The following is a 21,450-nucleotide window of genomic DNA, read 5'->3' as shown; positions in this document are numbered from 1 at the left end:
GTGAGAGTAATAGTGACATTTCCTTGGCTTGTTTTGGATCACAAAACCCTGTGTACCAAGCGGGCCTCTTAGTATCCTCACGGCCTTTGCATGAAGACTAGGCAGTGCCAGGTGAGAGCCTGAAGGTACAGAAGAGATGACTTTCCTGGGGTCACGCAGGTGCGGTGCATGGAGAGGGGATTCCGACTCCACATTCTTTTCTCCTGAATCCATCCCTTGTCCACCTCTGCTCCCCCAGCCCACCTTGGGGCCTGGCTCGTCAAGCCCCTCAAAGCACAATCCCCACTCCGTATGTGCCAGTACATAATGGAGATTTTTTTTTTTTTTTTTTTTTTTTTTTTTTTTTAGACAGAGCCTTGCTCTGTTGCTCTGTCGCCCAGGCTGGAGTGCAGTGGCACGATCTCGGCTCACTGCAAGCACCGCCTCCCGGGTTCATGCCATTCTCCTGCCTCAGCCTCCCCAGTAGCTGGGACTACAGGCGCCCGCCACCTCGCCCAGCTAATTTTTTGTTTTTTGTATATTTAGTAGAGACGGGGATTCACCGTGTTAGCCAGGATGGTCTCGATCTCCTGACCTTGTGATCCGCCTGCCTCGGCCTCCCAAAGTGCTGGGATTACAGGCGTGAGCCTGGCCCATAATGGGGTTTTTATTGAAGGTTTCATAGAAGAGAGGGAGAAGGTTACATTGTACCTCATACAGGAAAAACAATAATACAGTCCTTTAGCAGCTTGTGGGTTCTTTTCTGGATGACAGTTTCCCCCTCCCTCACCTCTTCTCCCAGGCCCCCTCCTAACCTTGCACTGTCTATCACTCTGGTTTGCTTTTTTTTAGATGGTGCCTCGCTCTGTCACCCAGGCTGGAGTGCAGTGGTGCAATCTTGGCTAACTGCAACCCCTGCCTCCCGGGTTCAAGTGATTCTCCTCCCTCAGCTTCCCAAGTAGCTGGGTAAATTACAGGCATGCACCACACCCAGCTAATTTTTTTTCCTTTTGGAACAGACAAGATTTCACCGTGTTGGTCAAGCCAGTCTCTAACTCCTGACCTCAGGAGATCCACCCGCCTCGGCCTCCCAAAGTGCTGGGATTACAGGAATGAGCCACCACACCTGGCCTGAAACCTAGTTTTAAATGCAGGAAGACCAGGGTTCTCATCCTGGTTCTGACCACTGACCAATTGAACCTCGAACAACTTCATCTATCCTTCCATTTCTCCTTCTATAAAAGGGACAGTTATTTTTTAATAACCATCTCATTTGTTTGTTGAAGAAGTAAATGAGATTGATAATGCAAAATGCTTAGCACAGTGCTGATGTGTAGCAATTCTTCAATAATTTTTCAATTTAGGTGACTTAGACACATCTTTTTTTCTACTCACTGATTAAAGAGAGATTCCATTCACATAGACTAAAATGCAAATAGTGTATCTCCCCAGAGTTGTGCAGTGTCCAACCTGTGCATCCTTATATGACAGCCTGCCAGGCTTAGAGAGACCAAGGAATGCATCCCAGCAAAGAGTTAAAGGATAAGCCACAGCTAAGAAATTGAAAGTGAAAGGACAGCACAAAAGCAACCCAGGAAGAGAGAGCAGCGGGTGCAAAGACCCCATGGTCAGAATGAGCAAGACACTTAAGGGAGGCTCATTGGCTAGACCATAAAGATCTGGACAGGGGAGCAACACAAGATCACGCTGAAGGCAGGAGCTAGATCACACAGCTGTGTAGTTCCCAACAAGGATTTTGGACTTTAGTCTAAAAACAATAAGGAACATTTTAGGCAATGGAGTCATGGGATTGGGTGTGCATTTTGGAAGGGTCGGCTATGCAGACAACGGACAAGGAAAAGAAGAACGGAGGAGAGAGGTCATCGGAGGCTGTGTCTGTTGTCCAAGTGGCTTGCAGCAGCATAGGAATGATACTGGTAGGAAGACAACAGAGGGAAGACAGATTGGAGAGCTCTCTAGGAAGCAAAGTCAATGACTTGGTAAATTAGCTCAGGGCTTAGTAAACTTTTTCTGGAAAGGGCCAGATAGTAAACATTCTAGGCTATGCAGGCTGTGCATCCTCTGAAATAACTACTAAACTCGCTGTTGTAACAGGAAAGCATTCACAGACAATTATAAGCACATGGGTGTGACTGTGCCCAGTAAAACTACTATACAAAAGCCAGCCGCAGGCTGTAGTTTGCTGATCCCTGGATTAGATAAGGGTAGGAGAGGGTATCAAGGATTGGAGGGTGCTGAGCTCCCCTACTTCCTATCTCTGTGACCTTGAATAATTGACTTAACCTCTCAGATACTGGGTTTCCTTTTCAGGAAAACAGGAATAAAGATTCCTCATAGGGTTGGTGTGAGGATTAAATGAGACAGTGTTGGCCAGGCATGGTGGCTCATGCCTGTAATCCCAGCATTCTAGGAGGCTGAGACGGGCGGATCACCTGAGGTCAGGAGTTCGAGACCAGCCTGACCAACATAGAGAAACCCCATCTCTACTAAAAATACAAATTAGCTGGGCGAGGTGTTGCATGCCTGTAATCCCAGCTACTTGGGAGGCTGAGGCAGAATTGCTTGAACCCAGGAGGCGGAGGTTACAGTGAGCCGAGATCGCGCCATTGCACTCCAGCCTGGGAAACAAGAGGAGACTTATCACAAATAAGAATAAGAATAAGACAGTGTCTGCTGTGGGACAAACAGGGAGGTCTCATCCACAAACACACTCCAGTAAGGAATATCCAGCTACATTCAAAATGGCCATCGAGGGTGGAAAATGAAGTTCTCTATTACTGAGGCCCCTACACAAAGAACAAATAGAACTTACACAGAAAAATCAGAATCTTTAGGAAGGGGGAAAAAACCCAGGCTGATTACAACTTTCCTCACACAGCTCAATAGATTTTTTTACTTCAAAACAACTCTATAGGTGGGAAGAGGGTTCCAGCCCTGAAGCAGGACTGAAGAACAAATAAATTGCATGGCATTAAACAGAATGTTGATTTTGCTGTTTATTTTTTTCTTTCAGGTGCCCTGAGTTTTTTCAAAAATTGCCCCACAAATCAAGGGTTGGGCCAGGATTTAGAATGGAGTCTTTATAAAGAGATTCCTGGCCGGGCGACGTGGCTCATGTCTGTAATCCCAGTACTTTGGGGGGCCAAGATGGGCAGATCACCTGAGGTCAGGAGTTTGAGACCAGCCTGACCAACATGGTGAAACCCCATCTATACACAAAATACAAAATTAGTCGAGCGTGGTGGCACATGTCTGTAATCCCAGCTACTTGGGAGGCTGAGGCAGAAGGATTGCTTAAACCTGGAGGCAGAGGTTGCAGTGAGCCAAGATCGTGCCATTGCACTCCAGCCTGGGCAACAAGAGCAAAACTCTGTCTCAAGAAAAAAAAAGAGAGATTCCCAGCCCTCACTTCATCAAAGTTTAACTCAGTAGTGTTCTCAATTGAGGGTGATTCTGCTTCCCAGAGGACACTTGGCAATGTCTGGAGACATTTTGATCGTTGTAACTTGCAGGAGAGATGCTACATTGTATGATGTACCAGAAAATCCCCCACGAGGAACAGTGATTTGGTCCCAAACTTCAGTCGTCCTGAGGAAGAGAGATCTTGTTAACCAGCCTGGGCTGTTGCCTGGAGGAGGAAACAGTTTATCTTTACTTTTTGGAATACATCAGCAAGATTTTTCTTCCTACCCCTCTTTTTCCTTTTTCTCTTGCTTTATCTCTTTGATTGGCTTTTAGCTGACAGGCATGCAATCCTCCTTCCTGGAGCACCCAATTTCCTTTTATGGAGTTACTTCTGCTCTATTAGATACAATCAGGCTCTGTCCCCCTAGTTATTTAACTAGTACCTGGTCCTGAGCAGGTGCACAGTGGCCCCAGAGAGCCTAATAAAGGAAGTGGTTAGGGTGTGACCTTAATTAACTCCTCAAGAAAAGGCACTGACTGATGTAGCCGAGGCCTCAACACTTAGCCAAAACAACCAAATCAACCAAAAAACTGTATGACTTGTATGCTTGTATGCAGGTGGTGACTTGTATGCTCTGCTGGGCCACAATTTCTCCAGCCTCAGGGGCATGAGTCCTACCTTTATTTCCCAGCTTCATCCAAGCTCCCACCCTGAATGTCAGCAAGAAGCCCAGACCCTTCCCTTATCCCCAAAGCACGACTTCCATGAGGCAGTCCTGCTTCACTGACATTTACAGAAGACCCAAGCAAATGAACTGCAGCAAAGGAAAACCTGAAACGGGGGTTTCAGCCACTTTACAGTCTTTCCCCAACTTGTAAAAGATTGTAGAAGATTTCCAACCTACAGAAAGTTTGCAAAAATAGTACAACAGGCAGTCAAATACCCTTAACTTAAATTCACAATGTTATCTTTTTGCCATGTTTGTAACATGTTGCCATATTTTTTGTATGTATATATATGCATACATGCATGTATATATGTACTATATATATATAATACGTGTGTATATTTACAATTTTTTAAGCTGAGCCCTTTGAAAGTCAATTGCAGACACTTCACACCTAAACAGTTCAGCATGTATTACCTAAGGACATTCTCCATCATAGTCACAACACAGTCAACACAGAAATCTCACATTAATCCAATGCTATTATCTTTTTCTTTTCCTTTTCTCTCTTCTTTTTTCTTTTCTTTTTTTTAATTTTTTAAATTTTTTTGTTTTTTATTTTTTATTTTTTTGAGATGGGGTTTCACTCTATTCCCCAGGCTGGAGTGCAGTGGCGCGATCTCGGTTCACTGCAGCCTCTGCCTCCTGGGTTCAAGTGATTCTGTTGCCTCAGCCTCCTAAGCAGCTAGGACTACAGGTGCATGCCACCATGCCCAGCTAATTTGTGTATTTTTAGTAGAAATGGGATTTCACCATGTTGGCCAGGCTGGTCTCCAACTCCTGACCTCAGGTGATCCACCCACCTCAACCTCCCAATGTGCTGGGATTACAGGCGTGAGACCCAATGCTATTTATCTAACATAAAGTTCACGTGCAAATGTCCCTAGTTATCCCAGTCATGCCCTTTATAGCCTTGTCTCCAGCCCAGCATTCAATCAAGGGACCATGCATTGCATTTAGTTGTTATGTTCGCTTGGTGTCCTAAAGAAACAGATCCTCTGCCTTCTTCCTCTTTTATGACATTGTTAGAAGACAAAGAGGTATATCCCTTGGATTTCTTTCTAAGAAAGAACTTGCCAGCAGGAGGCACAGGTAGCTGAGAGTCTCCAGCTGTTGACACTGCCAGCATCCACAGTAGCTTTCATGCAGCAGAAGTCAGAATCTTCCCCAGAAATTCCCCATCAGTTGGCACTGGCCATTTCTGCTTGTGCTTGGACTCAATCAAGCAATCTTTGCTCTGGAGCTCCCGGTTGCATTGGCTGGACTCTGTCAGATCTGCATCATGGTCTACGGCTCCCCCGCCAAATCCCACTTCCTCCTCCTTTTCTCTTTCAAGGGCTTACCCCCAGTGAGCATTTTGTATTCCTCTCTCCGTGTCTGCTTCCCAGAGGCCCCAGTGGACACAGACATTGGCATCTTTTAAGAGTCCAGGTCACCTATTTTGTAAAATGACCTTCACTTTTTATTTTTCCTTCACTTTTGTTTTCTCATGATTAGATTCAGATTGGACCTCTGGGGCAGGACATGTTTGTAGGTGACGTAACCACGTAGGCAATGCTGTGCCCTTCCCAGTGCATGACTTCAGGTGTGCCTGATAAGAATTTGTCCTGTCAATGGTGATGCTAAGCATAGCCGTGATGGTTAAAGTGGTGTCCGACAGACCTCACCGTTATATGGGTACCTCGTTTCCTTTGTAACAACTCATTAACCTGTGGGGTTAAACCTTGAGACTGTGATGCTTTCATCTTCTCATTCATTCAGCAACGACAGAAAGAATGCAGAGCCAGGCCCTGGACCAGGCACTGAGTATCAGAAGTTTCCTTCACAGGGACTGTTGTTCCTTCTCCTCTTCTTCCCAGAGGACTCCTGCTGCTTTGTCTCCCCTTAGTTCTCAATAGAGGACTTGCTCGTCTCCCCAGATGACAGTCCCTTCTTCCACCACCTCTCCCTGCCAATCCATAGACCCCCAACTTCTTTTCTCCTGGGTCCATAAGAAGATGGGGGGGAAAGAAGTTGAATCAAAATATCCTATAAAAGGTGCGACCTGTCTTCAACAAGGAGAGCTATTAAATAATTCTATAGTATATTTCCTATTTCAGTTTGAAGGGTCTGTGTGTGGATGAGGTCACTAATTCTGGGTATCTCTACATAGGTAGGTACACATCTTATATTCTTATGACAAAAAAAAAAAAAAAAAAAAAAACTCACTCTCCCCAAAAGGAACTGCCCATCATCACCATAAAACCACCAAAAGGGAGCATTATTCAGCCACAAAAAACGAATGAGATCCAGTTATTTGCCACAACATGGATGGAACTGGAGATCATTATGTTAAGTGTGTTAAGTGAAACAAGCCAGGCACAGAAAGACAAACATCACATGTTCTCACTTATTTGTGGGATCTAAAAATCAAAACAATTGAACTAATGGACATGGAGAGTAGAAGGATGGTTACCAGAGGCTGGGAAGGATAGTGGAGGAAGCGGGGCAGAAGGTGGGAATGGTTAATGGGTACAAAAAAATAGAAAGAATGAACAAGACCTACCATTTGATAGCACAACAGGTTGACTATAGTCAATAATAACTTACATTTTTAAATAACTAAGAATGTAATTGGATTGTTTATAACTCACAGGATAACTGCTTGAGGGGATGGATACCCCATTCTCCATGATGTGCTTATTTCACATTGCAGTCCTGTATCAGAACATCTCATGTACCCCATAAATATTTGCACCTATTATGTACCCACAAAAATAAAAAATGAAAATTTTAAAACCACCAAAAACTTAAACATCCGTGTGCAAGCTCAGGTCTTCAGGTTCACGTGTGTACTCCTGCCATGATCCTGCCTACTCTGTTCTTTACAGCTTCTCCGCAATGAGTCTGAAATGTGTTAATCAGCGTGCTTGCTTCTCAGTGCTGTCTTTTCAGTCTCCCTTCCCCCCAACCCCTCGACGGAGCATCCCAGCTGTTTCCCTGATGTCTGTATCAACTCGGGCACATTTAACAGGAATTCATTTCCATCTTACTCTGATTCTGGGAAGTAGATCATATTTTAAGGAATAACAAAGATGAGTTCAGAACATTCTTTCATAAAACGCAGAGAACAACAGATATTTAGAAAATTGGCTTTCCGGCCGTGACCTTCAATAAATCATTCTGATTTTCCGCCATATTAAATTCTTTATGATGAAATCTAACAAAATTCAGTGGAAGAATTTTGGAGGCAGTATCTGTAAATCAATAGCTAGCAACTGTTGCCCCTCAGGTAATTCCCACTATGCAAAATAGGACAAGGGGGGGATGGGGATGCAGAATGGAGTAGTGAATAAGAACACAGGCTTCAGTGTCACTTGAACATGAGTTCAGATCCAGGCTTTGTCACTTAATAGCAAGTCAGTTTCACCTTTTTAAGCCTCCTCTTGCTATCCTATAGAATGGGAATAGTAATATGGCAAGGACTCAATGGACTCATCTATTTCATATAAGAACACACTTGGGACAGTGCAGAGCACATAGGAGACTGGCATCAGTTCCATTTCACAGATGAGGATTGGCATTAGTTCTGGTAGGATTGGCATTGGTTCCATTTCACAGATGGGGAAATTGAGATTGGGGAGTAATGGTACCTCACTCAAGGTCACTGAACTCCTGAGTGACAGGGCCAGGACTCAAACCTAGGTCTTTCTGACAGCAAACATCTTTCCATCCATTCCCTCCACACTTCAATTCTCAGCTTTCAGGTTAAACCACATCACTTCCAGATGTTACTATTTAAACATCCCCAGCACATGAATATTAAATGTGAGTACACCTGCCAAGAAAACCATCCCCATCTAAGAGTCCACTGTGAGTCCGTGCGTGCTCCACCCCTCCCAGGCCCCTACCCCCAATTACCACCTTTTAACCTGGTACATCACAGGACATCACACGGTATTTCTCATGATGCTGCTCTCAAAAACTCATTGGGTCGGTAAGAGAAAGGATGCTGTTCACACATGCTGTAGGAAAGGTGGGCAGGGCAGACTTGACTTTGTTTTCTAGGAAACAAAGAATGGAGAAACCTGTACTCTGCAGAGCAATGGAAAAACTGAAAGCTCTGAAGCTGATGACACATCCAAGGGAAGCAAAGACAGAAAACCACAATCAACCAGGCTTGGAGTCATCACGGAGCACAAAACAAAGGATATCTGCAGAGACAGTGTATTAGTCCATTCTCACACTGCTCTAAAGAAATACCTGAGACTGGGTAATTCATACAGAAAAGAGGTTTAATTGGCTCATAGTTTCACAGGCTGTGCAGAAAGCATGATGCTGGCATCTGGTCCTGGGAAGGCCTCAGGGAGCTTTTACTCATGGCAGAAGGCAAAGCATGAGCAGGCATCTTACATGGCAGCAGCAGGACCGAGAGAGATGGGAGAGGTGCCACAAACTTTTAAACACCAGATCTCACGAGAAATCACTATTGAAAGGATAGCACCAAAGGGGCATGGTGTTAAACCATGAGAAACAACCCCCATGATCCCATCACCTCCTACAAGGACCCATGTCCAGGATAGCACCAAAGGGGCATGGTGTTAAACCATGAGAAACAACCCCCATGATCCCATCACCTCCTACAAGGACCCATGTCCAGGATAGCACCAAAGGGGCATGGTGTTAAACCATGAGAAACAACCCCCATGATCCCATCACCTCCTACAAGGACCCATGTCCAGGATAGCACCAAAGGGGCATGGTGTTAAACCATGAGAAACAACCCCCATGATCCCATCACCTCCTACAAGGACCCATGTCCAGGATAGCACCAAAGGGGCATGGTGTTAAACCATGAGAAACAACCCCCATGATCCCATCACCTCCTACAAGGACCCATGTCCAGGATAGCACCAAAGGGGCATGGTGTTAAACCATGAGAAACAACCCCCATGATCCCATCACCTCCTACAAGGACCCATGTCCAGGATAGCACCAAAGGGGCATGGTGTTAAACCATGAGAAACAACCCCCATGATCCCATCACCTCCTACAAGGACCCATGTCCAGCATTAGGAATTACATTTCAACATGAGATTTGGGTAGAGACACAGATCCAAACCGTGTCAGATACTGATGGGGTTTTGCTTGGTTTTTATTTTCTCCTAATTTTTTAACTTTTCCTGATTTTCTATTAGGTTGGTGCAAAAGTAATTATGGTTTTGGCCATTTCGGTGGCAAATGAATTTTTGGCATTCATTCAATGGCCAGTGAATTTCAATGGTAAAACTTGCAATTACTTTTGGACCAACACAACATAATACAGTGTTAATTAGTGTCAAAACCAGATTAAAATATTAAATGTGAGGTTGTATTACAAATAAGTTACCCGGATAGGGAGATACATGAATGAGTGTCAGTAAGGAGTATAAAGATCTAACAATGTGGGAGGTAGAGCAGGTAAGTTTTGATGGGAGGGGAGGTGATCTACAAAGATCTGAAGAAATTTGGAGAAGTAGGAGGGTTCTGAATACCCTAGAATTGTGATTTTTGATGTTTTTTTGGGGGGTGAGGGGCATGACCAATTCTGGATATGCATTTTAGCCACGGAAAACTCTGGGAACCTTAGGGTTAAGATCAAAAGGAGTATCCAAAGTTATCATCTGTAAAGGGATCCTTGATTAAATTAAGGGGAGGAGGACCTGCTTTATGTCCCAAAGTGGCCTGGGGCTAAGGCATTTGCATAAGTTGTACCCATAATCACTTGCTTTCACTCTCATCTCCATTTCCTGCTCCCACAGGGGGCTGATCCTTACAAACTACATTTCCCAGGTGCCCCTGCAGCTGGCTTCCAAGTAGGTTCAGCCAATAGGAGGCACCATCAGGAACTAAAGGGTGAGAGTTAAGCAGAAGCCAGGGCATTTCATCCCTTCTCTCATTCGGCTTATGGTGGCACTTCTAGCTAAAACTACATCTCCTCCATGAGTCTAGCTTATGCCAAGTGGCCCTATTCCAGGGCTTCTGAAGTCCACCTTTTCCCTTAATTCCTCCAGCCCTGGAGATGGTAGAGGTTTCCTTTCGCTAATCTCTAGCTTGCCTCACCATTCCTTATGTGACTTTTGAGCTCTGCCTCACCATTCCTTATGTGACTTTTGAGCTCTTCCAACACCTTTGTAACTGCTCCCCTGGATTAAATTCCCTCTGTTGAACTACCTGTCATGAATTCTGATTTCCTGCCTAGACCCTGCCTGATCCAGTATGTTAAAATAAACTATTAGCTTACATCATTCCAGACTCTTAGATGACTCAATTTAAATTGGCATTAAACATTTCTACTTTGCCTGCCTTGAGAGAATTAGTCAAAATTGCTTTACAAACATGAAAAATGCAATTATTTTATTAAAATTAATCTACGTGAATTGTAGAAAAAATAGGAAAAAAGATAACCAAAACAAAAAGTTATTGTTTAATTGCCTATAACTCAAATGCCCTGAGATAACATCTCTATAAACAATTTATTGCATTTACTTCCAGCTTGTTATATTAGTACATATATGCCTTGTCATATGTCAATATTTTAAAACCTAATTTGTATTAGATCACATACATTTCTGAAAATTTCTATAGATCCTATAAGTATAAATCTTAGAGCTTCTCTATGATCTACTATCTTTATATTTTGTAGCATGCATTTTCATCTGAAATTACATTCCATTACCACCTTTCCACCTTAGTAAATAAACAGCCATAGCAGCACTAAGTGGAAGCACCAAGACTCAAATGCATTCACATACCATTGTCTGGATAGACCATGATTTATCCCCACAATGGCTATTGTGGGACATTTAGGTATTTTTCACTATTATTCACATTGCTGTGATAAATATCCTCAAAGATAAATCTTTTCATCCTGGAGACATAATTTCCTTGGCTGGGGCAAGAGGATATGTACTTCTAAAGGTTGTCACACATATGTCTAAATTGCCCTCTAGAAAGGTTGTAGAGAGAGTGATTTTTGAATGTTTTATAAACTTTTTAATCTACTATTTAACTTATTTATTTAACTTGTTAACTTATTAACTTTTAATTTATTATTTTTCATTTAATATCAAACGATGTTTGTAAATATCCTGAGAACTAGTTATTTCTGCTGGCTTATTATAATTTTAATTAAACAAAACTATAATTATAAAGTTATCATAAACTTACATTTATAATTATAAAATTATACTTTGATAAAAATGGTTCCCTGAGAATCCACTTAAATGCTGACATCGTTGTGAGGCTTTGGGGGGGTGCATCTCATGCTGCTAAAGTCGGCATCAAGTTGAGGACACAATTCAGTACCAATCCCAGTCAATACAAATCCACTCTTACACAATGATGTGAATTCCTGGTGCCCAGGCAACTATCATCAGGTGACATTTGAAAAACAAATGCTTGAATGTTGGACATTATCACAGTTGTTTCATGAAGAAGGTGAAATTTCAGATGTTTAGGAGAGTGGTAAAGACATGACCGTGGCATAAAACACGGTTTCAATCATGTGTTTTCAAATTATCTGGCAGGAAAATTTCTGATGTGCTTATTTTTCCTTCATTTATAAATATGCTTAGTTCACGCATCTTTTTGGAAACTTACTTTGGGCCTGCGGGAAACATATAATGAGGTTCTCTAGAATAAGTGGGATTAGAAAGACAGGCAAACTCATTTTCAAATATTTGATCTCAACATGGCCAATCTCATTGCTTTCACTGTAAAATATACCAGAATTGGGGTCATCTGATCTTGATACCTCAAAAGCAGTGTTGGGAAAGGAAGAATAACTAGTTAAAAGAAGTCTCAGTCTCTTAGCTGTTTTGCTACTCCTAAGAGAAGGACGCATTTCAGATAGAATTCTGTGGCTGCAGGTAACAGAAAACCTAATTTAAGCTGTTATAAATAATAAAGGAAATGTTCGTGGAAAGTCAAGATTCCAATGAAGCTTGATCATTTCAACAAGGCACCATGGGATGAGTTTCTCTCTGACTCTCTTCTCTGCCTTTCCTCCACATCATCTTTGCCCAAGGCTGGCTACCCTCATGGACACAAAATGGCTGTGAGCAACTCCCCAGGGGCTATCTGCTTCCCATTTCTAGTCAGTGAGGAAAGAGAACATCTCTGCCTGTGCTTCCCAGAAGCCCCTAGAAAATGCTTGCATCTCATTTTCCCAAATTGGGTCACATGACCATCTGTAAACCAACAGGTTGACAAGGGATGGTTTGTGCTGTTTGGTTTCAGTCATTCAGGGCCTCCCCTGCTGCTGGTACCATGAGCATCTCCCAAGATGCAAGTGCTGAGTGAAGGAAAGGCAAAGGGCCTAACCAGGGAACTAACTGGTATCAACAAGAAGAGTGAACAGATGTTGGATGTGTGAGACAAATGAATGTTCATTATGCAAAAGCTTGGGAAAGTACTCCTGGAGTTCCTTACATGCCTCGTTAGAGGGTGGTCTCTCCACCCGCTTCACCCACCCCTCAAGATGAACACTGATAGGTCTACCATCAATTTCCAGCCAAGGGTTGAGGCCACCTGGTATACTGAGATGAGCAAGATATAGTACCTGTAATTCATTACTAATATTAACCAAAGAGACAAAGGTTGTAAATGATTTCATTGTTTCCTATCCAGTTGACCTGATTCAAGGCTATTCAGATGTTTTGTTTTGTGTTGCATCCTTTATACTTTCCTTTTTCCTTTTTCCTTTTTTTTTTTTTTTTTTTTTTTTTGTGACTGGGTCTTGCTCTGTCACCCAGGCTGGACTGCAGTGGCGCTATCTCCGGTCGCAGCAACCTTGACCTCCTGGGCTCAAGCAATCCTCCTACCTCAGCTTCCTGAGCAGCTGGGATTACAGGCATGCACCACCACATGCTTAGCTAATTTTTTTGTATTTTTTGTAGAGACAGGGTTTTGTCATGTTGCCTAGTCTGGTCTTGAATTCGTGAGTTCAAGCCATCCTCCCGCCTCAGCCTCCCAAAATCCTAGGATTACAGGCATAATCCACCATGCCTGGCCCCACTTTCTCAAGTGGGCAAGTAATAGCTACAGTTACAAATATTCTGTGGAATTGCCATAGACTCTTCACCCTTCATCTGTGCTGCCTTACATGGGAACATGTATTGGCCAACCCAGGAGAAAATCAAGCAGGCCAGAAACAGTTCCTTCCTCCACTCCATCTCCCACTCTGTCTCCCACCCAACTCTTCCACAAACGTCATTCAACTTTGAAACAACTATGCTTCTCAACTTTCACTTTACACTTCAAAGCCCCAGAGCAGTAGGCACCGTAGCCCAATTTCACTGATGGTGGCTGCAGAGAAAACACTTTGCCTCCTCCCACACATAGATATTGGGATTTCTGTTAGTGAGCAGCCAACCTGTTCTTACCCTGCCTTCAAAAAACACTCTCAGTACGGTACTACCAACTAGTCTTTGTCAAATTTCACTTTGCTGTTTACTTTTTAAATCTTTTCTCTTTCATTATGTAATTAATTAATACTTATTGCAAAGTTATAGGAAATGCACATCAGCTAAGAAAAAGAAATAAAACCTGCCATAATCTCACCCCCAGAGAAAATCACTGCATTTTGGAGCTATGTCATTTCATATCTTCGATATGTGTATATCCACATAGATCATTTTTCAAAAACCAAAATAGAATCGTGCTATAAATATTACTTTGTAACATGTCTTTTGACTCAAATAAATCAAACATCTTTATATATCAATAAACATACTTACATTATGTTGCCATTATACTTAATTACTGCATCGTATTCCATTGTGTAGATGCACCATAATTATTTAACCTGTCTTCTATTGTGAGATGTAAAGTTGTTTTTCCAATAGTTTGCTATTACAAGCAGCATGCTGGTGAACAGTTTTGTTGATGAACCTCTACGCCCATAAAAAGATATTTCCTTAGGATTCTTGACAGCAGAATTGTTGGATCTAAGGACATGCTCATTTCTAAAGCATCTGGTATGCATTGATGAATAGCCCTTCTGAAATGCCAGCACAAAGTATTTACCAACTTTATCTGAGAACACCCATTTTCCCATAATTTCCTAGTATTTTTTATGTAAAAAAAATCCTAAGGTACAGGAAAATTTCAAGACAAGATAATCCAGGTAATATTCTGATTTTTGTTTCTCCAAACTGCAGGTTGAGAAAAATGACTTTTTTACTAAAATATAATTTGCCAAGTATGATGGCTTGAACCTGTAATCCTAGTCTTACTTGGGAGACTAAAGCAAGAGGATCACTTGGGCCAAGGAGCTCGAGGCTGCAGTGAGCTGCACTCTAGCCTCAGTGACAGTGTGATCCTGTCTCTAAAAAAAATAAAATAATAATAATAATAGTATAATATAGTTAATTTATCTCTCTTCTGCTTTATATTGAGCATGTATCAACTTCTGAGTAATGTGAGGTTTCCCCTGGGTATAGTCAAGGCAAATTAATAGGGAGAAAGAAAAACTCGTGAGCAATTATCTGGATAATTCATTCATAAACCTCTGCTATGGGGGCAGGAAGAGAGGGGGAGTACATTTGCATCTTTACATTGACAAGATTCAGCTCTCCAAATCAGATGCAACACCACCAATAATAATTAATTTTAATGCCTAATTGTTTGCTTTAAAGTGTAATGCTAATAGTAGTAGCTTCCATTTATCTAATGCTTGCTATCAGTGAGGAATTTAGCAATTAATTTAATCCTCAAAACACAGTAGGAGTTATTTCCCCATTCTACTGAAGAAATTGAAGGCCAAATTCTTCAGAGAGGTTGAGTAATTTGTTCAAGGTCACACAGCTGGTCACCAGACAGAACCAGGGTCAGAGCTCAGGTCCACCTGTCTCCAAAGCCCTTACCATGTCCACTTTGTCACACAGCAGCCCCCTCTCTAGTGTCAAAGTAGACTCTGTGCTGCCCAGGACCCGTTAAACCTAGCCACACATCTCCGATAAACCCATGAGCCTCCTGCGCCTGTCTCCATTTGGAACCGTTGTACTAACATCCATTTGGAATCGTTGTACTAACACTCCTTTTACTTTCACCCCTTGTCTTCTTATCAGGTCCCAGACAAGCCAATGAAGAGCATCAAGTATATGGACAAGGAAATAATAAACCTCAAAAAGGACCTTATACGAAGCCGGTGAGTGAGCCCAGCAGGGAATGATCCATAGACGACCCAACAGGCATGAGCAGGCTATGGGGTGTTGCCTACAAGTCCTTGCCCAGTCCCAGCATCCCCCAATCCTGAACACTGAGCAGAAGACTTACAGGAGGGTAACCCTGGGAGGAGCAGAGGGCAGGATCACTTTGTTGGTTGGACTTCCCAGGGAGTACCCATGCCATGCCAGCCTCCAGCCGCCTGCCTAGAATTCCCTCTGCTTTTCTTCCTGGACCTGAATCCAACTCAAGAAAGTTCCCCAAGCTCCAGAAAACCTTCCCTTTTAACTCCAGACCTACATGATGATACCATGAAGTCAGAGTCATTCTCAAATTCTGGTCCTGCTACCTGCTGGCTGCGATGCTGGGGGAGTTCTTTGAACTCTCTGGGCCTCTCTTTCCCTGTCTGTAAAATGAGAATAATAGGAGGTTGTTAGAAGAACCAAGGGAAATAAAGCAGATAAAGTGCCCCTCATATGGCCTTGAATACAAGGCTGTTCCTATCTTTCCCCACTCCCCATTCCTTCCCTCCCTGATGATTGAGGCCCAGGACCATGTTTTGATCATCTCTGTGTGGTGAGATGGAAGTTTTCTTTCCTTTCCCTTAACGCTTTCCTGAGACCTGGAACATCCCAAGATAGGGTACTAAAATGAAACTTTTGGCAAAGCAACTAAAGACAGAGTAAGAGATGAAGACTCTTTTAGCACAAAACACATAAGACGTATGCTGAGAGTGGTAATCTAGGCAGTGGAGAAGTTCTGTTTCTTTTAGACGACTCCCACTCTGAGCCAGACGCAGTAAGAGGCAGAGTGAGATACCCTCTCCCTTCACCTCCATCTTCTGAAAGCCACCCTTCTTCACCGCTACCAGAATCTCCACCCTGCCCCACCCAGCAGCACACCTTGACGGAACTGATGACTGAGCCCGAGGACTCCTGGAAGGTGGGAGAAGGGAAAGGAGTTAAAGGGCCTAGGGTAGAGGTGAAGAGAGGGTCCCAGAGGGCCATCTTCCCACTGACTGCAGGGAGTGGCTGTGTCGGCTATCTGAGGGTCTCTAGACACTGTCTAGTGAAACATAATTTGAGTCTTGTGTGTAATTTTAAGCTTCTGAGTAGCCACACTAGAAAAAGTACATAGAAACAGGTGAAAATAATTCTAATAATACTGTTAACTCCATACCTCCAAAATAGTATCATTTGACATGTAATCAGTATTAAAATGTATTGAGGAGATGCTTTTCATTATGTTTTCTAACACATGATGAAAAGTGATGAAGGGATTAAAAATAATGAATGATGAAAAATCTGGGATGCATTTCATACTTAGAACACATGTCAATTTGGACCAGTCACATTTCAAGTACCCAATAATTGTTATGGACTAAATTGTGCCCCTGCCCCCCACCACACACACACACACACACACACACAAATTAATATGTTGAAGCCCTAAGCCCCAATGTAATTTTTTTGGAGACACGACCATTAAAGAAACAAGTAAGGCTAAAGGAAGTCAAAGGGTGGGACCTTAATCCAATGTGATTGATGTCCTTGTGAAAGAGGAAGTGACATCAGGCATGAGCACACAGAGAAAAGGTCACATGAGGACACAGCAGGAAGACAGCCATCTGCAAGCCTAGGAGGGAGGCCTCAGGAGAAACCAACCCTGCTGGCACCTGCACCTTCAGCTTCCAGCCTCTAGAACTGTGAGAAAATAAATGTCTGTTGTTTAAGCTGTTCAGGGTGTGGTATTCTGTGAGGGTGGCTCCAACAGACTAATACATAAGAGTCAATGCTGGGATGTTCCTGCAGAGAATGATCCAGCTCAAAGAGGCCAGCAGGGCCTAGTCTCAGATTCCCTTGCAGAGCTCTGAAGGCAGGATTTGAACTTGGATCTCCAAATTTAGGGCATAGAGCCACAAGGATCCTCTGTTAGTTTCAGACCTACTGGCCTCTGTGTAGGGGATTCACCTTACCTGAATTTGTAATTGCCCAGTGAGTTCACCTTGCCTGCTGCCTAGACAGAGTTGATTTATCAAGACAGGGGAATTGCAATAGAGAAAGAGTAATTCACACAGAGCCAGCTGTGTGGGAAACCAAAGTTTTACTATTACTCAAATCAGTCTCCCTGAGCATTCGGGGGTCAGAGTTTTTAAGGATAATCTGGAGGATGGGGGAAGGCCAGTGAGTCGGGAGTGCTGATTGGTTGGGTCAGAGATGAAATCATAGGGAATTGAAGCTATCCTCTTGTGCTAAGTCAGTTCCTGGGTGGGGACCACAAGATTAGATGGGCCAGTTTATCCATCTGGGTGGTACCAGCTGATCCATCAAGTACAGGGTCTGCAAAATATCTCAAGCACTGATCTTAGGAGCAGTTGAGGGAAGGTCAGAATCTTGTAGCCTCCAGCTGCATGACTCTTAAACCATAATTTCTAGTCTTGTGGCTAATTTGTTAGTCCTGCAAAGGCAATCTAGTCCCCAGGCAAAAAGGGAGTTTGTTTTGAGACACGGCTGTTATCGTCTTTTTTGAGATGGAGTCTCGCTCTGTCGCCCAGGCTGGAGTGCAGTGGCACAATCTTGGCTCACTGCAACCTCTGCCTCCCAGATTCACGCCATTCTCCTGCCTCAGCCTCCTGAGTAGCTGGGACTACAGGTGCCTGCCACCATGCCCAGCTAATTTTTTTGTATTTTTAGTAGAGACAGGGTTTCACCGTGTTAGCCAGAATGGTCTCTATCTCCTGACCTCACGATCTGCCCGCCTCGGCCTCCCAAAGTGCTGGGATTACAGGCGTGAGCCACCACGCCCGGCCCTTTGTTTTTAAACCATAAACTAAGTTCCTCCATAGTTCAGCTTATGCCCAGGAATGAACAAGGACAGGTTGGAGGTTAGAAGAAAGATGGAGTTGGTTAAGTCAGATGTCTTTCATTGTCTGTTACAATTTTGCAATGACAGTTTCATCTACAGTGCTTGAACCCAAGTTAGAGGACTTTTGAGACTGACGCCTTGGGAAACTTGGAGCCCCAGGGACTAGTGACACATAGGATCAAGAATCCAAGAGCCATCTGAGTAGGGACAGCAGGGGTAGCAGGCAGCTGAGAAAGAAGATGGCACGGTGGGGGATGAGCCTCCCAAAAGGGAATTGCACTCTGTTCCACAGCTTTGCCCAGAGGATGTTCCAGGCTTCACAAGGAATAGTGCAGCAGGGACATTGGATCAGAAGACAGATTCCAAATACAGAATTTCATGGGCACCAATCAGTCATAACAGACTCTGGCCATACCCAACCATTATGACCATGTTAGTTCTTACTAGCTGAATATTATCAGCCACCAGGTAGATGAAGCCAACCAAGAGCCGCAGCTGCAAAGACATATCAGAATATCTAGAGCCTGAGGAATGATGGTCTCCACAAGAACCTGTACACTGTAGACAAATGGCTGTTGATGAGATAGATGCCAGTAGATGCCTTGACCTAGACTCAACTCAGTCTAAGAAGGGCGACAAAGTAGTGGTGTGCCAGCTTGTAACTAGAGCCCAATGCTAAATTTTCAGTGGAAAATTATTGAATCAATTATTAAACACAGCTATTGTTAAAGATTAATTATATAAATGTATATCTATAATTGCAAACCAGTTGTTAAACACAGCTATTATTACAAATTAATGATATGAATTTACAATTAAATACAATTAAATACATTCTATTAAAGCACAGGTAATAAATACTTAGAACTCATCCCTTCCTAATTGTTTTATACAGTTTGCTAATAGCTATGCTCTAGAGGCTATCAATGGTTGTAGTATCTATGTGGTGGAAATAGTATATAAGGAGTGCTACCACCAATCTCTTCCCAGCTCTGTGTTCACTGATGTCACCACTTTGGCAGGTCGAAAGCAACTGGTGGGAATATTTGCACCATGGTGACAATATTTGCACTGTGGAAATCAGCAAGCACTACAAATCAGGGCTCACTTCCCCCGACAGAGAGCCAATTGTGAAACATTCACCAGCACACCACTGGTACTTGCCCCAAGAACGACAAAGGTTCCAACTCCCACTAACCCAGTAGAATAGAGGGGATTAATTTGTTGTTGTTGTTGTTGTTGTTGTTGTTGTTGTTGTTGTTGTTGTTGTTGAGATGGAGTCTCGCTCTGTCACCCAGGCTGGAGCGCAGTGGCCGGATCTCAGCTCACTGCAAGCTCCGCCTCCCGGGTTTACGCCATTCTCCTGCCTCAGCCTCCCAAGTAGCTAGGACTACAGGCGCCCGCCACCTCGCCCGGCTAGTTTTTTGTATTTTTTCAGTAGAGACGGGGTTTCACCGTGTTAGCCAGGATGGTCTCGATCTCCTGACCTCGTGATCCGCCCGTCTCAGCCTCCCAAAGTGCTGGGATTACAGGCTTGAGCCACCACGCCCGGCCGGGATTAATTATTAATAAAAGGTGATACAGGCAACAGTTGTTCTGCCACTCTTCAGTTGGCCAGCTGAGTCTGTCACTCCCAACAGACGCATTAAACATTAAAGCTGAGATTTAACACTCTCCTTGGACACGCTTAGCCTGTCCCACTGCTCGACACAAAGGAGAATGGGGAAAAGGCCACACAGAAAAGCCACAAGCAAGCAAGAAAGAAACGACAATGAGACGTTCCATCTGGCCACACTTCTGGATCCCACCAACATTAAGGAAGGAATCAGGATTCCCCTTCAGAAGGAAACACCATGTTTTCTAAGTGAAGTCATCTCTCCAAGTGGTGCAAACTCCCTGACCCCATATCCCAGTATTAAATGAGGCAAATTGTTAACAAAGATGATGTTGACTTTTCCATCCATTGTTTCTTAACTTTGTTTCCCCTCCTGTTAGAGACTAGCCCACCTTAAGCCAAGCTACTTTACTGTCTCCTGGATTTTTATTTAATATTTTAGCCCTCTTGTAATTCAATGGCACTATCCCTGGTTTCATGGCCAATTTAACCTGATGCTAAAAAGAATACGATTCTAACTGCTTTCCTCCTCGCCTGTTCCATCAGATGTTCAGTGGCACTAAGCAGCACCCTATGCACAAACTTGCCGAATTTCTCGCGGAAGTTGACAATCAAGGTCTCTTTGTATGTGCCCAGTTCTTGGTGGACTCTTGAAGCGCGATGACATACCTTCCTGCAAAGGTGCCAGCACTTTTCATTGTGAACGTTTCAAGGAAAATAAACATCTCTGCAATGAAAACAACTGAAATGTTGAACATGAAGCCATGATTAACTCTTGGCAAAATTTAGTTAGGTCCAGGCAATTGCACATAAACAGTGATGAATTATCCACTTTCCCCTACCCCCAGCAGGGTCCAGGTGATGCATGTGTTTGCGAGGTCTGAGACTGCTTTCCAGCTGTGTTTGGTAGACAGCTGAAGCAAAGTAATCAGAAATAACAAAGGTGGAATTTGGGACAGAGAAAGAAGCTATTCTTTTTTTTTTTTTTTTAATTGGGTTAGGCACTTCTTTTTGGTACCTCTTTAGCCCTCTGCACTCATTCATTTTTTTTCAACAAATATTTATTGAGTATGAGGTATCACCAGGTGTACACCAGGCATTTCTGTATATATTGGAGATGAACAAAACAGGAGATGAACAAAACAGACAAAACTCTTGTCTTTGATAAATAAGAGATGATGACTTGCATTATAATGAGGTAAAAATGACAATCAAATTAACACGTAAATAAGCAGAATTTGAAGGTGGGGATCTAAAACCAGGTGATGTATAAATAGTGGTGATGAAGAAGCTGATGCTTTAGCTACAGCTGTCAGAGAAGAGTTATTTATAAAGGTAACCCTGGGCCCAATACCTGAATGGTGAGAATGAACCACCCCAATAAAGACATAGCACGGTGAAAGGTGGTGTATTTCAGAGAACAACAAATGAATGGGTACCAAAGTCAGAACAAGCTGAAAATGCTGGAAGAACTGAGGTGAGCTGGGTGGCCAGAGCAGAGTGAGAGAGGATAAGAGAGACAAGAGATAAAATTGAAGAGCTGGTTAAGGGCTGGCCCACACACTGCCTTGTAGGCTGCAATGAAAAGTGTGGGTTTTAGTGTAAGTGCCACAAGAACCATAGGAGCATTCTGAGCAAGCAATGGATATA

The 21,450-nt window shown here is 43.2% G+C and overlaps 1 protein-coding gene and 1 long non-coding RNA gene across 2 annotated transcripts in view; one reads left to right on the top strand and one right to left on the bottom strand.

Annotated features, from left to right (window-relative positions):
- LOC115900022 overlaps positions 1-21,450 on the bottom strand; it is a 204,747-nt gene that overhangs the window by 11,441 nt on the left and 171,856 nt on the right. The window lies entirely within an intron of this gene.
- CCDC60 (coiled-coil domain containing 60) overlaps positions 1-21,450 on the top strand; it is a 208,026-nt gene that overhangs the window by 75,105 nt on the left and 111,471 nt on the right. The window contains exon 2 of the mRNA XM_010368272.2: positions 15,224-15,303. Within this exon, the coding sequence (XP_010366574.1) occupies positions 15,224-15,303 (80 nt within the window). The remainder of the gene's footprint in view (positions 1-15,223; positions 15,304-21,450) is intronic.

The sequence above is a fragment of the Rhinopithecus roxellana genome, chromosome 10, assembly GCF_007565055.1.
Source record: "Rhinopithecus roxellana isolate Shanxi Qingling chromosome 10, ASM756505v1, whole genome shotgun sequence".
Classification (NCBI taxonomy): Eukaryota; Metazoa; Chordata; class Mammalia; order Primates; family Cercopithecidae; genus Rhinopithecus; species Rhinopithecus roxellana.
Note: the sequence above shows the minus strand (reverse complement) of the source record. Positions and strands in the feature narration are given on the sequence as shown.